We start from the raw sequence: 14,182 nt of genomic DNA, 5'->3' as shown, positions 1-14,182 counted from the left end.
GATGTGTGTGTGTGTTTGCACACGCACTCATGCACGCATGTGCACGTGTCCGTGTCTGTCTGTCTGTCTGTACACCAAATGTTTAACTCAAACAGAAGATTACTCTGAGTAATGTGTTAGGTTAAGTGTCCCTGGCTGAAGTAAAGGTGAGGAAGGGAGATGTGACCCCACTCCCAGATCACCCTTCCTAGTTCTTATCATCCAGTTCCAATACACCAAAAGGTAACGCTACTATCATTGATTTCCCAAATGATATCTAAACCAGAACAAGCACACAGGCTAAGGGAAATGAGAAAACCCATAGAGACTGCTTGCTGATAGTCAGCAGCCCTCATGTGACTCCAAAATGTCTGCATCCTGATTTGTACACTAACCTACTCTTTGTAAGTCATGAATTCAGGTTGGTTGTAATAATGCTTAGGATGTTTCTTAAAACCACAGACAAGTACACTTTAAATCATGTGAATGCCTTCATATTGAAACAATTACATGGAGTTACAAGGGCAAGTTTTATGATTTCCAATTGGTAAGTGAAGAGGACCCATTTGATAATGTACTCATAGATCCCAAAAGTGACACACCCAGACCAGAATTGCTGCTGAGTGAAAGGACTGGGTGAAAACCTGAATCTACTGTTCATACCACTTAGCCCTTTATCAGTGGTCAGTGGTGTTGCAGGAGGGTTTTAGGTAGCCAGGGTCCTGACTACCCAGTAGCTGGTGGGGAGGAATTCCTACCATAGAGTCTAGTCCTTAGGGACTGAGGGAAAGCAGTATGAACAGCTCTATAGCCTCCTGTACTAAATAGTTCCTATTTCATCTACCTTAACACCACCATATCACCATGATGTCACTGGGTACAAAGTTCCTGGAAGTTTAATACAACCAGCTATTGTCTGGACTTGAAAGAACATATTGAGATGTACTTAGATAAGTGTTGAGTTATTTTAGTGCCTACACCACAAATTCTTGATGCTTATAAAATGTCATTTGCAGCAAGCATTTGAGAGCATTTCCTGTCAAGATAATCTCTGGCTTCTAGGGACTCAAAAAATAGATTATAATAACACACATACACAAATATAATGATATAAATTCAAGGCAGTATGAGGTTAGCATGCTAAACAATAGGTTCCTAGATTAAGCTAAGAAAGTAATTAGAGTGTATCACAAAGATTTATTTGTGTGTTGTCTAAAATCTAAGGAGTTAGAAGATGAAAAGGGTTAAAAGGTACTATGGAGGGAGAAAATTTGAAGAACATCATATACAAAAGTAAATATTACAAGGAAATCCCTCTCTATGATTGATTTATGCTAATAAAAAATAAAAAAGATTTATGTGTTGTTGCATTTGCCATAACAATAGATATATGAACAAAAAAATCTGTTGTTTATTTTTGTGATGCTAGTAATTTAGCCTAGGGCCTTATTCATGCCAGGTAATTGCTTGACCACCAAGCTACATTCTCAGTCCTAAGAACAAAAACTGAAACCAGCTAATATATTCACTAGGGGAAGGAAGTTACAGAACATTCATTAAATGGATATTAAAATGAAATGATATATGGAAATACTCAAACTATCATACCAAGAGAAAAACCATCTAGACACAAAACTTCATCAATGAGTCCACCATACATGTGTGTATATAAATATTTATATATACAAAGACATGCATACCTAAATTTTATGTAATAAATAAAAGTATAGAAAATATATCTTTTTAGATTTATAGCCAATGTTAAGTAGCTATTCCAATGGTAGAGTGGGCTAATGATGATTTTCACCTTCTTCATGGATATATTTAGTAAATTTTTGACAATGTTTGTAGACTTTATAAATGGAAAAAATGTTTTTAAAAACAGATTTTATGGGCTGGGTGTGTGGCTTAGTGGTAGTGTGTTTGCCTAGCATCCACGAATCCCTGGGTTCAATTTCTTAGTACCATATAAACAGAAAAAGCAAGAAATGGTGCTGTGGCTCAAGTGGTAGAGAGCTAGCCTTGAGCACAGAGAGGCTCAGAGACAGATCCCAGGCCCTGAGTTCAAACCCCAGGCCTGGCAAAAACAAAAAATAAAACTAAACTATAAACAGGTTTTATAATCCTAGTTACTCAGGACGTTGAAATCTAAGGAGCTTGGTTTGAAGCCAGCTGGACAGAAAACTTCATGAGACTCTCATATCTAGTTAACCAGCAAAAACCCAGAAGTAGAGGTATAGATTAAATGGTAGCAAAAGGGCTAAGGGCCAGTGCCTATACTCTTGAGTTCAAGCCCCAGGATCAGTTTTTACAAAGAAGAAATTTTTACAAAGAAGAAAAAACAAAAAGGAAGAAGATCCAAGATGAAGGACAAAAAAACACATATTTTTAAAACACCTAAAATATTTCAATTTTTTTTAACAACTCTTCTAAAATTATACTGCTTTCCTTATTTAAGCTTTTCTAAATTTTCTCCCCCAGGTCTAGAAAAGCCAAAGTTTGTTCCCTTCTCTTACACAGGTATGTTCAGGGTTCCTCTCCCCCAAGCTTGAGCTGTAAACTCAGATAGCTACCACCAGTGTGGATAGACACCCTCGTATTTCATTACAAGCTCTCTAATTACCCACTGTTCTCCTCATATAAAAGCTTAGACCTTGAAAAGCCTGCAATTTGGATGGCTTCAGTAGGGAAGCATTCACATGATGCTGCAGTAAATATACAAATCTGTATTAAAGCATCATTAAAGCTGAAATTACAATCATGCCAGTGTGAATGAGTTCAAAGACAGAGATGGCATTGCTGTACATAATATTTCAATATGCTAGAAAGGGAAAATGCTTTTAAGCTTATGTTCTTGAATTTAAAATACAGACCTATTAATCATCCATTTTATAGGCTGACCAATAAGAGTACAGCTGCTTTGGTAATGTTGAGTGTCTTGCCTTCTGGCAAAGACAGCTGTCCAGGTCTCAAGTTAATGCAGCCCTTCCTCAAGTCCTTTCATCTCTGCAACAGTTATATTGACTGTGAAACAAATACACTTCTTCACAAAGCTAAGGGCTTGAGGAAGACAGTGTGCCCTTACACATAGCTGAGGATTTTTGACCTCTGAGATAATTTAGGAATCAGCTGGTGAGGAGTGAGCTAGAACCACCATGGGAAAAGAAGAGTTGAAGCCACAGGAAGCTATTGTGGCATCGAGTGGAAATTTATTGTACTTTAGAACAAATGCAACTCTAGAAAAGAGAGCAGAATCCCAGGTTCTGACAAGTAAATCAGAAAGGTCTATTCTTTACCCATTTTAATACCTAAGTATTTAATATACTAAGGATTTAATATACTACTTGAGTCATGCATATATACTTAAAACAGTGAAACATGCAATTAAACATCTATAAGATATTAATCTAAAAAGTCTAATCCAATTGCAGTCAGAGTTGGTAAACCAATGATTTTAATTTCATTATAATATTGTACAAAATTTGAAATTGAAACAATTCTCTCTTGATAACTTTAAAGAAAACTGACCATTTCTCATTGAAATATTTAAGGATCTTTTAAGTAACTTTAAGAATGCCCAGGAGCCAGGCGCTGGTAAGGCTCACACCTGTAATCCTAAGTACTCAGGAGGCTGAGAGCTAAGGATTGAGGTTCAAACCCAGCCTGGGCAGGAAAGACTCTTATCTCCAATAAACCACCAGAAAACTGGAAGTGGTGCTGTGGCTCAAGTGGTAGAGCACTAATCTTGAGCTGAAGAGCTGAGGGACAGCACCTAGGCCCAGATTTCAAGCCCCACCACCACTACCACCATTACCACCACCACCACCACCACCAACAACAACAACAACAAAAGAATGTCCACTTAGTGTCAAGACAACTTCAGTTTTCCTAAATTAAATGAGGTGTTTCCTATTTGGCTGCTCGTTGAGGGTGGGAGGTTGTAAATGAGTGTGACCTGGATGGCTAAATTATTAAAGTCTTTGAAAAGCAATAGCAGATCCACTCTCTACTTTTAGCATTGGTGAAACATTAGATTGTTAACAAGGGAAAGAAGAGATTTGCTACAACTACTTGCAAAATAAAGTAACTGAGAAACAGTGCTATGTCAGTCCATGTTTAAGAGGATTCATTTTCTTGGGCAAAAGCAAATCTTGGGTTACATTAGGGCATATACTGCCTCATTGACCCTGAGAGTTCAAAGAAACCTTAGGTATTTCTGGGTAAAAAATCATTTATTTCAGCTGAAGTGCCTGATGGGCCAGCGGACTTCGTGATAAAACTTTCCTTTCTTCCTTTCTGGGAGCCCTGCCTTCTTGTGGATGCTATGACACTCCAATTCCTCTGTCCCTCCTCCCTCTGTGGTTGCTGCTTCTTAAGACTCCTGATGGCCCTTTGGCCTCTCAAGACCTCCACATTTTAACACTGCAGGCTCTGTCTTCTCCCTTCAATGAGTCTTTGCCCTCTTAAAGTTTAAAACCACAGCAATGAGTGAATGACTTCCAAAGCCATACAAGCAACACGGACTCTGCCTCTCAGTGTAACAACTGCCTACTTCTGTCCCTTACATGTCTTCTGAGCCTTTTATGCCCATAAGTCAGCAAAGTGAACTCACACACACATTGCTTCAGCTTTGTTTTTCTTGCCTCTCCTCTCATGGGAAACACTCTCTATATACCTGAATCTCCCCTACAGGACAGTTGGAAGTCACCTTTGATCAACTTCCTCTCTCTTCACATGCAATCTTTATTGAGCACTGGTGATTTTAACTTGAAAAGTACATGATTGAGACCCAATTGGTGCTTCAACAACTGATTCTAAAGAAGAGCCACAGTATGCATGCACAAGCATACACACACACACACACACACACACACCTGCAAAATTATAATTCAAAAAAAAAACTAGCAACAATCAAACAGAAAGAGGTGTAATAGATAGATAGATAGATAGATAGAATATATTAAACTCCAATAACCTTAATTTGTAATTAGGATAATAAGTTAAAGATCCTTCTAGTTAAATTTTCCCTATACTAAGGGGACTAGGAAAGATAAACAGTCATTAAATTAATATTAGGAATAGATTACATCTGAACATTACAGTCCCTTGAAAGGACCCAAATGACAAATGTAGGTCACAGGGCAGGTGAATCTCCATAAAGGATTTAACAATGAATAATGATGTTGGTGTACACAGCCGATTAGTACTTTAATACCAAGCAATACAAAACAACTAAGAAAACACACTGACTGACGTCAGTTCGATTTTATCATTCTTTCCTTAAGCAGGAAGGACAAGATGTGTCATTGCTTCAGCCAACAACTGGTAATTACATAAAGGCTAGGATTTGAAGAAAAAAATTCTGTGAGAACAGCAGGGAGTAGAAAGGTGGTTTTCTCCCATAATGCAGAAAAAATGATGTTTGAAATGACAGAAGAGTTATATCGTGAAATGATACAGCTTTAACACACAAACTCAATTAAGAAGTGTGGTCTGGGAGACCATGTCAGACAGTTACGTGAATCCAAGGTCATGCTCTCCTGAAGATTAACTAAAGGGGAAAAAAGCTGGATGAAGCCATGGGATATGCTTCATTTTTTCACCAACACAAAATGAAACTTGATGGAAAAGATCTTAAGGTGCACTAGATGGAAGACAGACTTTACATGCCTAAGTTTATTTTGTTGAGCTCAACTTATGATGAGGAAAAAACAATGACAGTGGGTGTTCATGTCAGAGATCTTTCTGAAGCAAATTAACTAAAAATCATTTTCCACATTTTATTAATACAGAAATCAGACAGTGTGATGGGTTTCACTGTCACAGTTCTATGCATGTAGATATTTTGCTTATATTTGACCCTTCTATTGATCTTTCCTATTCCTCTCTCCCCTACCTTACTTTTTCAGCTTTCTTACAGTTTTTTAAGTAGAGCTGATTATATCCTTTACATACATGCATGTAATGTACTTTGATCATATTCTTTTCCCTTTGTCTTCCCTTTTTCCCCCTCTCAAAGTGATTATATCATCCACCAAGAAACTTAATTCCTACCAAGGCCAGCAAACAATTTGCTGTTACACTGTGGACACAAAATCTTGCATTGTCCTACTCCCCAAATATAAAGAAGCAAATGTCTTGTGCTAGCATCATCTGTGCAGCGAGAGAGAGAGAGAGAGAGAGAGAGAGAGTTTATGTGTATGCAAAAACTTGGGCTTTAACTTAAGGCCTGGACATTGTCCCTTGGTCTTTTTGCTCAAGGCTAGCATGCTACCACAGATCCACTTCTAGATTTTTGCTAGAGTAGTTTCCCAGACTTTCCTACCCAGGCTGGCTTCAAACCACAATCCTCAAATCTTAGCCTCCCAATTAGTTTCAGATTACTGGTGTGAACTATCTGTATCTGGCAAAATTTTAAACAAAGGTCTAGAAAGCAAATTCAAACTGTTTTTCAAGCATGGGAAATGTACTGCTGGGCTTTTGAATGAAAGTCACAACTAAATACAACAGGAGAACTAATATACCCAGGGCTTTGCCTTAGTCTCTACTAATCGAAGGAGAAACTTCTACTAGGACTTTAAAATCATTCATCTTTACTGACTAAGTTGTTCTTAGCCCATCTGAAGTTCTTAAGCCTCACTTTCTCTCGGTATGCTGCATGGGCACCAATATCTGGTAGAATGCTATGTGTATAATCACTCTAGAAGGCCGGAAAGAGTGAGGAACTGTGACTATCTGCTTGACTTCTAGTCTCTCTTCCCTCATTGCCTGAAAGTTTTAGGAAGGAATCAGAAAACCTGTTGTTTTAAGATGGTTCTGAGGATTGACCAGGAATCTTTTTGCATGCTAAGCAAGCAATCAACCACTGAGTTTCACACCCAGGTCAAAACACTTGTTTTGCACAAAAACGTTCTCAGTGCTTGGGAAAACTATCACCCTACACTGACCTTCTGTGATTAGGAGAAAAAGAACTGAGTCACTGACTATCAAGCATGAAGAGGGAGGGAAGGCAATGAAGTGAGAACAGGATATTCTTAGAGCAAGCCTAGCCCTGTTAAAAAACGAAAACCACAACCAGGTGCAACAACAAAAAGGAAAGAAATCAGAAGGAAAATGTTAGACAGGCTTGACTAAAATATTGGAAAGCCAGGTACCCATGACTCATGCTTGAATACTAACTACTCAGGGGGCTGAGATTGGAGGATCACAATATGAAGCCAGTCCAGGCAGAAAAGTTCATAAGACTCCATAAAAATTAACCAGCAATGCCCCCAGCATAGCTCAAGTGGTAAAGCACTTACCTCTCAAGCACAAGCGCCTGACTTCAATACCCAGTATCAAAAATTAAAGGAAAAGAAAAGGACTAACTAGTAAAAGGCACCACTAAAAAAGTGCAGATTGAGGGAGAATATTGATGAGATTATAAAAGATTAATACTGATATCTCATTTCTTACAAATAAGTAAAAATTACACCAAAGAGTGATGGGTGAAAATATAAAGGAGATACACAGTTAATGAATATGAAAAATGTAAGCTCTTCGAGTAGTAAAATATGTCTTACAAATACTGAGATACCGTTCTTGACTTACACTGATAGAATCTATAAGATTTGATTGTGGTTCTAGGTTAGGCCAGACAACATTAGCAAGACCACACTTTCTCTCTCTCTCTCTCTCTCTCATATATGCAATACACACATATACATATATTCAGTATATATTGATTGTTTAAAGGGGTTTCCTTATATTTCAATGCAAGTATATAATGTACCTTAACCAAATTCACTCCTTTCTAAAATGCAAGACCCTAAGTGAAAAAAGACACACACATCAAACAAAAGAAAGAAAGAAAGAAAGATGCAAAAACAACAGAAAGAAAGAAAGAAAGAAAGAAAGAAAGAAAGAAAGAAAGAAAGAAACAAAGAAAGAAACAAAGAAAGAAAGAAAGAAAAGAAAGAAAGAAAGAAAGGAAGGCAGTCAGGGAGGAAAGGAAGGAAGGAAGGAAGGAAGAAAGGAAGGAAGGAAAGAAGGAAGGAAGAGAGGGAGGGAGGGAGGGAGGGAGGGAGGGAAGGAGGAAAAAAAATGTGCTAGAGATGTGCATCAAGTGGCAGAACACCTGCCTAGTAAGCATAATATCCTAAGTTCAAACCCAGGTACTAACCTCTACTGAGAGAGGAAGATAAATTCAGAGAGAGAGAGAGAGAGAGAGAGAGAGAGAGATTGAGAGTGAGCTCTTTAAAAGAGTTTACTTTGGCTAGTGCAAAGAGGACAAGACAGGTCTGAAGTGTATGCCATGGCTGGCTAAATGATGGCAGGCAACCTTTGGAAGCTAAAAGCAGCCCTGAGTGACAGTCAGGAGGAAATCAAGACCTCAGTCCTACAAAGGCAACAATTTGAATCTATCTACAATCTGCATAAGCTCAGAAGTAGACAGTTTCCCAGCTACCAAAGAAGAGCTCCACTCAATCAACACATTGATCCTGGACTTAATAGCTCTTGAGCAAAGAACTCAGGCATGCCTGCCCAGAATTTCTGCTCCACAAAGCTAGAAGATTAATAAATGCATCTGCTTTAAGCCATTACATTTTTTTGGTAATGTGTTTCATAGCAACAAGAAAACTCTGCAAATATTTTGTTTTCTTTTGGATTTATTTTTAGAGCCTTATTTTCCATTATAAAAGCTCTATATGCTAACTTTCCTACCTTTCTATTCGCTCCTGTGAGTAAACAGCTCTTCCCCCTTTCTCTTTGCACAAAGTCCCAATGCATATCCACAAATACATAAGTATATGCTGTGTGTGCACACTCCACAACTCATGTGCCCATACACACATACACACAACACACACATGCAGTTACTACCTGTACCTTTTCACTGTTTCTTTGGGTATCTTCTCAACACAATTACACAAAAGCCCACCATTCTCTTTATAACCATGCAGTGATGAATTAGATGCCATTATTTATTTAACCAGTTCACAACTGAAGGGCAAGTTACAAAATACACTAATAACAGTTTTAGTATTATTTCATTGTTATTATTATATTTACTAGTTACAATATTACCTTTATAATTTCCTTTTATTTTATGAGAATATCTATAAGATAAATTCTCCTCTATACATGTCCTGGGCCAAAGGGTAAACAGATTTGAATTTTCCTTTTTCTCCTCCTTCCTTCCTTCCTTCCTTCCTTCCTTCCTTCCTTCCTTCCTTCCTTCCTTCCTTCCTTGTGTGTGTGTGTGTGTGTGAACATTCCAGAACTAGGGCTTAAACTCAAGGCTTGGATGCTGTCTGTCCCTTAGCTTTTTGGCTCAAGATTATCACTCCACTACTTCATCGGCAGCTGTACTTCTGCTTTTTTGGTGGGTAAATGGAGATAAGAGTCTCACAGAGTTTTTCTGCTCAGACTTACTTTGAACCATGAGCCTGAGATCTCAGCCTCCTGATTAGCTAGTGTGAGCCACTGGTGCCTCTTAACACATTTGAACTACTTTTAACCAACACGGTAAACCACTATGGTTTATCATGGACTATCTTGATTTTCACCAACACTTATGTCCTGTAGAAGTCCAGCTTTCTTCGTGTCCTTGCTATGATTGTTTTATAGGTAAATAATGCCAGTGCACTTTCCTGGCTCATATTTCCCTTAGAATTGCAGTGAAGCAGCATTTTGTATGCTTTTGTTGGCCATTTTTGCTATGACATGCTATTGAAACCTTTTCCTCACCTTTCTATTAGTCCATCTACTATTTCACATCAATTTACTCAAGGTCTTTGTGCTTTTGGACAATCTGATAGGCATAAAACTATTTTTCACACTTTGATTTATTTTATAGAAACTTTCATTTTAGGAGAAAGTCGGGAGTCTTCTCTTAAAATTTCTGGATTATATTTCATGCTTAGAATATTCCTGGAACTAGGATCCTGTGGATGTTTTCTGTCTTTCTTTGTTGAATGGAACCGTCTTGTTGACTATTTTATTAGCAGTTTCTCACAACCACAATTTCGTATGTGAAGACATGCTTCAGAACACCATGCCAACAGCCTCCCAGCTCTCCTGACACACCTACACAAATAATGAATGTGCTGTCTCTACTCGGGCCGGGATGTGTGGAGACTCATGCCAGGGAAGAGTGGCAGGGTGTGAATATCCTTCCCTATGGAAAAGAGAAAAGTAAGCTATCTTCTGGGTATATTTGTGGCGAGAGATGGTGGGTTTTCTTTGTGTTATTTTCATGGAAATAGCTAGGAATTCTCACCTGACCCTCTGCACCTAACACAGGATAGGAAACATGTTGACAGGACGGAGGGAAGAGGTAAAGGTTCAGCAAATAACATGGTATGGCAGATTACTCAGATATGAAGAAGGGCCTATCATTTAATAGCCTCGTATTGAATTAACATTTTCTTTTTTTTCCACACAGAAATATGAATCTACCAGTTAGTAAATGATGAACACCACTTCTTACATATAAAAAAAAAAATCTGAGAGAATTCTAAATGCTGTAGCAGGAAGATCACAATTTAGAATGTTAGAGGCTACCATGGGCTATACCACCCACTCTCTCAAAAAAACAAAAAAAAAAAACAAAAACCATGTATAGATTGAAAAATAGGTTTCATCCTGACCATTCCTTTGATTAGTTCTAAAATTAATGCTGAAGGGAAAAGAATTCATGCTAAGACTAGGTAGAGAAGAGAGAAATAATTTAAAGGATCATTAAAGTCTTAACCACATTTTTCTTCCTTGTTCAATATTAAAGCTGAAGAAAATCACAGCAATAAAAGATTGATCAACAGGCACATAAAGGATGGGAAGTCATTACAAAACAATAAGAGATGAGGAAATTACTATAAAATACTACAACAAGAACTATGCTGAGCACCGATGGCTCATGCCTGCAATCTTAGCCACTCAGAAGACTGAGAGCTGAGGACTGTGGTTCAAAGCCAGTCCAGGCAGGAAACTCAGTGAGACTCTTCTCTCCAATTAACCACCAAAAAAAAGCGCTACAAGTACAACTGTGGTTCAAGTGGTAGTGTGCTAGCCTTGAGCAGAAAAGCTCAGGGACTATGCCCAGGCCCTGAGTTCAAGCCCCAGGGTAGACATGTACACACACACACACACACACACACACACACACACACACACACACACTATTGATTCACATATAAGAGTCAATATTCACTCAGCCTAGTAATACAGCCAGGCACTGTGCTGGGTGTTAAAGAAATGAACGTCATATAAAGCTATAATTCCAGTCCTTGAATAGGACATTTATCTTTGTTTTACACTCTATAGATATCTACTATATGATAATGATGTAATAAACCTCAAAATTATAAATAGTAGCAATGAAAGTAATTGTGTACTCACTCCACAGCTTGGAAACTAGAACACCATCCAGGCTCAACCTTCCCTATTCTCATCACCCCCACCTCTCAGAAGTAACTATCATAAAGCTGGTCTTTAAAATTACCCTCTCTCTCTTTAAATTCTTACTACAAATATATACATGTAAGTATATACAATTGATATGTAGAACATTGGTATTTATTATAATGCATAGAATATAATTTATATATACCCCCCAAACAAAATATTGTATGTAGAACCATGCTAACTTTATATGAATGATTTATACAATATTCTTTTATAATTTGCTTTTGCCGCTCAACACTATATTTGAGTTTCCTATATGCTAATACAGATGCTAAGAGATAGTTTGTTTTCTCTGTATGACTATGCCTTAGTTTTTTTTTTACCTCGTTCCAAACCAACTGAGATTTAGGTTGTTTGGAATGGTCAACCATCACCAAGATGCATCTGTGCAGAGTTTTAAGCATGCCTCCACATACTAGACATTCTTTAAAGCATTTCTGGGCACTAGTGGTCAACTTACAATACTATCATTTTATCACTTGATCTTCTGCATTTTAACTTTACCGCTATTTACTTTTTACTAAAGTAAAATGTGAGCGATGACTTTTCTCTCCCTTCTAGGCCAACCATAACAGACAACTCGCATGCATCTGAGACCACCAGAAGTTCAGAACTTCCTGAGGAGGGACAGTGACAAGCAGGCATTAACTATAAAACAAATCAAGACCACGTGAAAGCCTACCAAGTTAAACTCAAGTGTTTATGAAGAGGGCCATAAACTAGGTCTATTCTCTTGATTTCTTATCCTTCCTTCAACACTGATCTTCCTCTTGGTCCTGAAAAAACACTCAGGTCAAAATTCCTTCTATCGATGACCTTGATTTTCTTTTCCACCTTTATGTTCTCTTGGCAATCCATCTCAAAGCTCTTTGAATCATTTCTACCTGTCCAAATTATAGTCATCTTTCAATATTTTGGGGAAATTACTCCTTCATACTCCCAAAATTTCCTAATTGGAAGTTACTTTTTTGCATCACTTTGATCGACTTTGAAATTAAAAAAAAATAAAACCAACATCATACAAAGCAGTCTTCATTGGACAGTTTTTGTACTGTGCTTCTACCTTCCTTGTAGTTCTTTAAAGCATTTGAGGCTCAAAGCTTCACCTCTTTAGTCTTTATCCTCTCACAATGGCTATCTCAGTAAAGTTCAGTTTTACAAAGAAATGTGCTGAACAATTCTGAACACTTATCCTCTTCCTGTGAGCTATTTTATCTACATTTTCAGAAGGTATTCCTAATATAAGAACATACCTTGCATCATCTCATAATCTAGAAATGGAGGAAGAATTAACTGAAACAGAATCATATATAGAAAGGAATTGTATAATTCAAAAAGAACAATTTAAAAACAAAGCAATAAGAATACCCAGATAGATGCAAAGACACCCCTGAGACCCAGAAGGCCTGAATTTTTTTTTAAACAGAACAAAAGAAATGAGACAGAACTCAAGAAAGAAAAATGGCTTACCTGCATGAGCAGAGAGAGGTGAGTGTGGTCGAGGCAATGCTGGTGACTGGCCATTGCCTATCAAGCTTTTCCGGTTACTTGTTCGGCAACTGTCAAAAGAAAAGAAAAACAATTTTTAAAAGGAGAATAGCACCAACACTGCTCAAGTATGTATGTATTTGGTATATACTTCCATATCTAGTCATGATGTTGCTAACATTATTGTAAATTACAATATGATCACTAATCATTGAGGGATGCCTGTCTCCTGAATATCAGAAACCATAATGTATTCATATAGTATAACATCATCAATATTCATCACCACCAGTGGACCTATAATCAAATGCCTCCTTTCAGCTCCTGTCCGCATCTGCAAATGTACAGCACGCCATACACATAAGTGATAAATTAAGAATTCAAATCAGCAAACCACAGGTAGCATCTTTGTTGACATGAAATTTCTAATAGAAAATTACATGCAATGAAGTGCAGTGACATTAATCTTACAATGATGCTCTAATTAAAAATCTAATTATTTAGACAAATTTCATATTTGTGCCTTTTGTCAATAGAACAGCCGATGCCAAAGATAAATATACCTCACCACTCATTCATTTTTCATCTTGTAGACTACATTCAAATTCCTTGCTAAGGCTCATGCTTCAGAATCCCAAAAGCAAATACCAGTGTATTAAAATAATGGTGATGGCCACACTGCACAAGCAGAGCAGCTAGTACCCTGTACATAAACGTTAATTACTAAATACAACACAAGGTGATATTCTGTTTCTGTCAGTAGAAAACTATAAAAATGGCTAATTAATTTCAAAGTAACTTTCACAAGCCTCAAAGAGTAAGTCAAATACAAGACCCACTGATGGTGAATTAGACATCTCATTTTCATTTTATTCTTCCCCATCAGTACAATAGTTAGAAATAGTGATAAAACCCAGCAGTAGAGCTTCCTCTGGTTCACCTGTGACAGTACTGGTCAGGGCTCTCCTACCTGTTGTCATTAAGAATGCACTGCAAGCTGGGTGCTGGTGCCTCATGACTATAATCCTAGGCTGAGATCTGAGGATTATGATTTGAAGCAAGCCTGGGCAGGAAAGTCCCTGAGATTCTTTTCTCCAAATTAACCACCAAAAAGCTTGAAGTAGAGCTATGGCTCAAATGGTAGAATGTTAGCCTTGAACAACAACAAAAACAAACAAACAAACAAAAATCAACTCAGGACAGCACCCAGACCCTGAGTTCAAGTCTCAGGATGAGCACCAAAAAGAAAAAAAATAATTAATAATGTACT

General features: G+C 37.6%; 1 protein-coding gene across 2 annotated transcripts in view; it reads right to left on the bottom strand.

The window, feature by feature from the left end:
* Positions 1–14,182, bottom strand: part of LOC122117159 (microtubule-associated serine/threonine-protein kinase 4-like) — a 163,840-nt gene that overhangs the window by 97,846 nt on the left and 51,812 nt on the right. For both annotated transcript variants that reach the window (XM_042690814.1, XM_042690813.1), the window contains exon 2: positions 12,895–12,983. In XM_042690814.1, coding sequence (XP_042546748.1) covers positions 12,895–12,983 — 89 coding nt within the window. The remainder of the gene's footprint in view (positions 1–12,894; positions 12,984–14,182) is intronic.

This window comes from Dipodomys spectabilis, unplaced genomic scaffold (assembly GCF_019054845.1).
Source record: "Dipodomys spectabilis isolate Male_0828 unplaced genomic scaffold, ASM1905484v1 ptg000140l, whole genome shotgun sequence".
Taxonomy (NCBI): domain Eukaryota; kingdom Metazoa; phylum Chordata; class Mammalia; order Rodentia; family Heteromyidae; genus Dipodomys; species Dipodomys spectabilis.
This window is presented reverse-complemented; position numbering and strand designations above follow the sequence as displayed.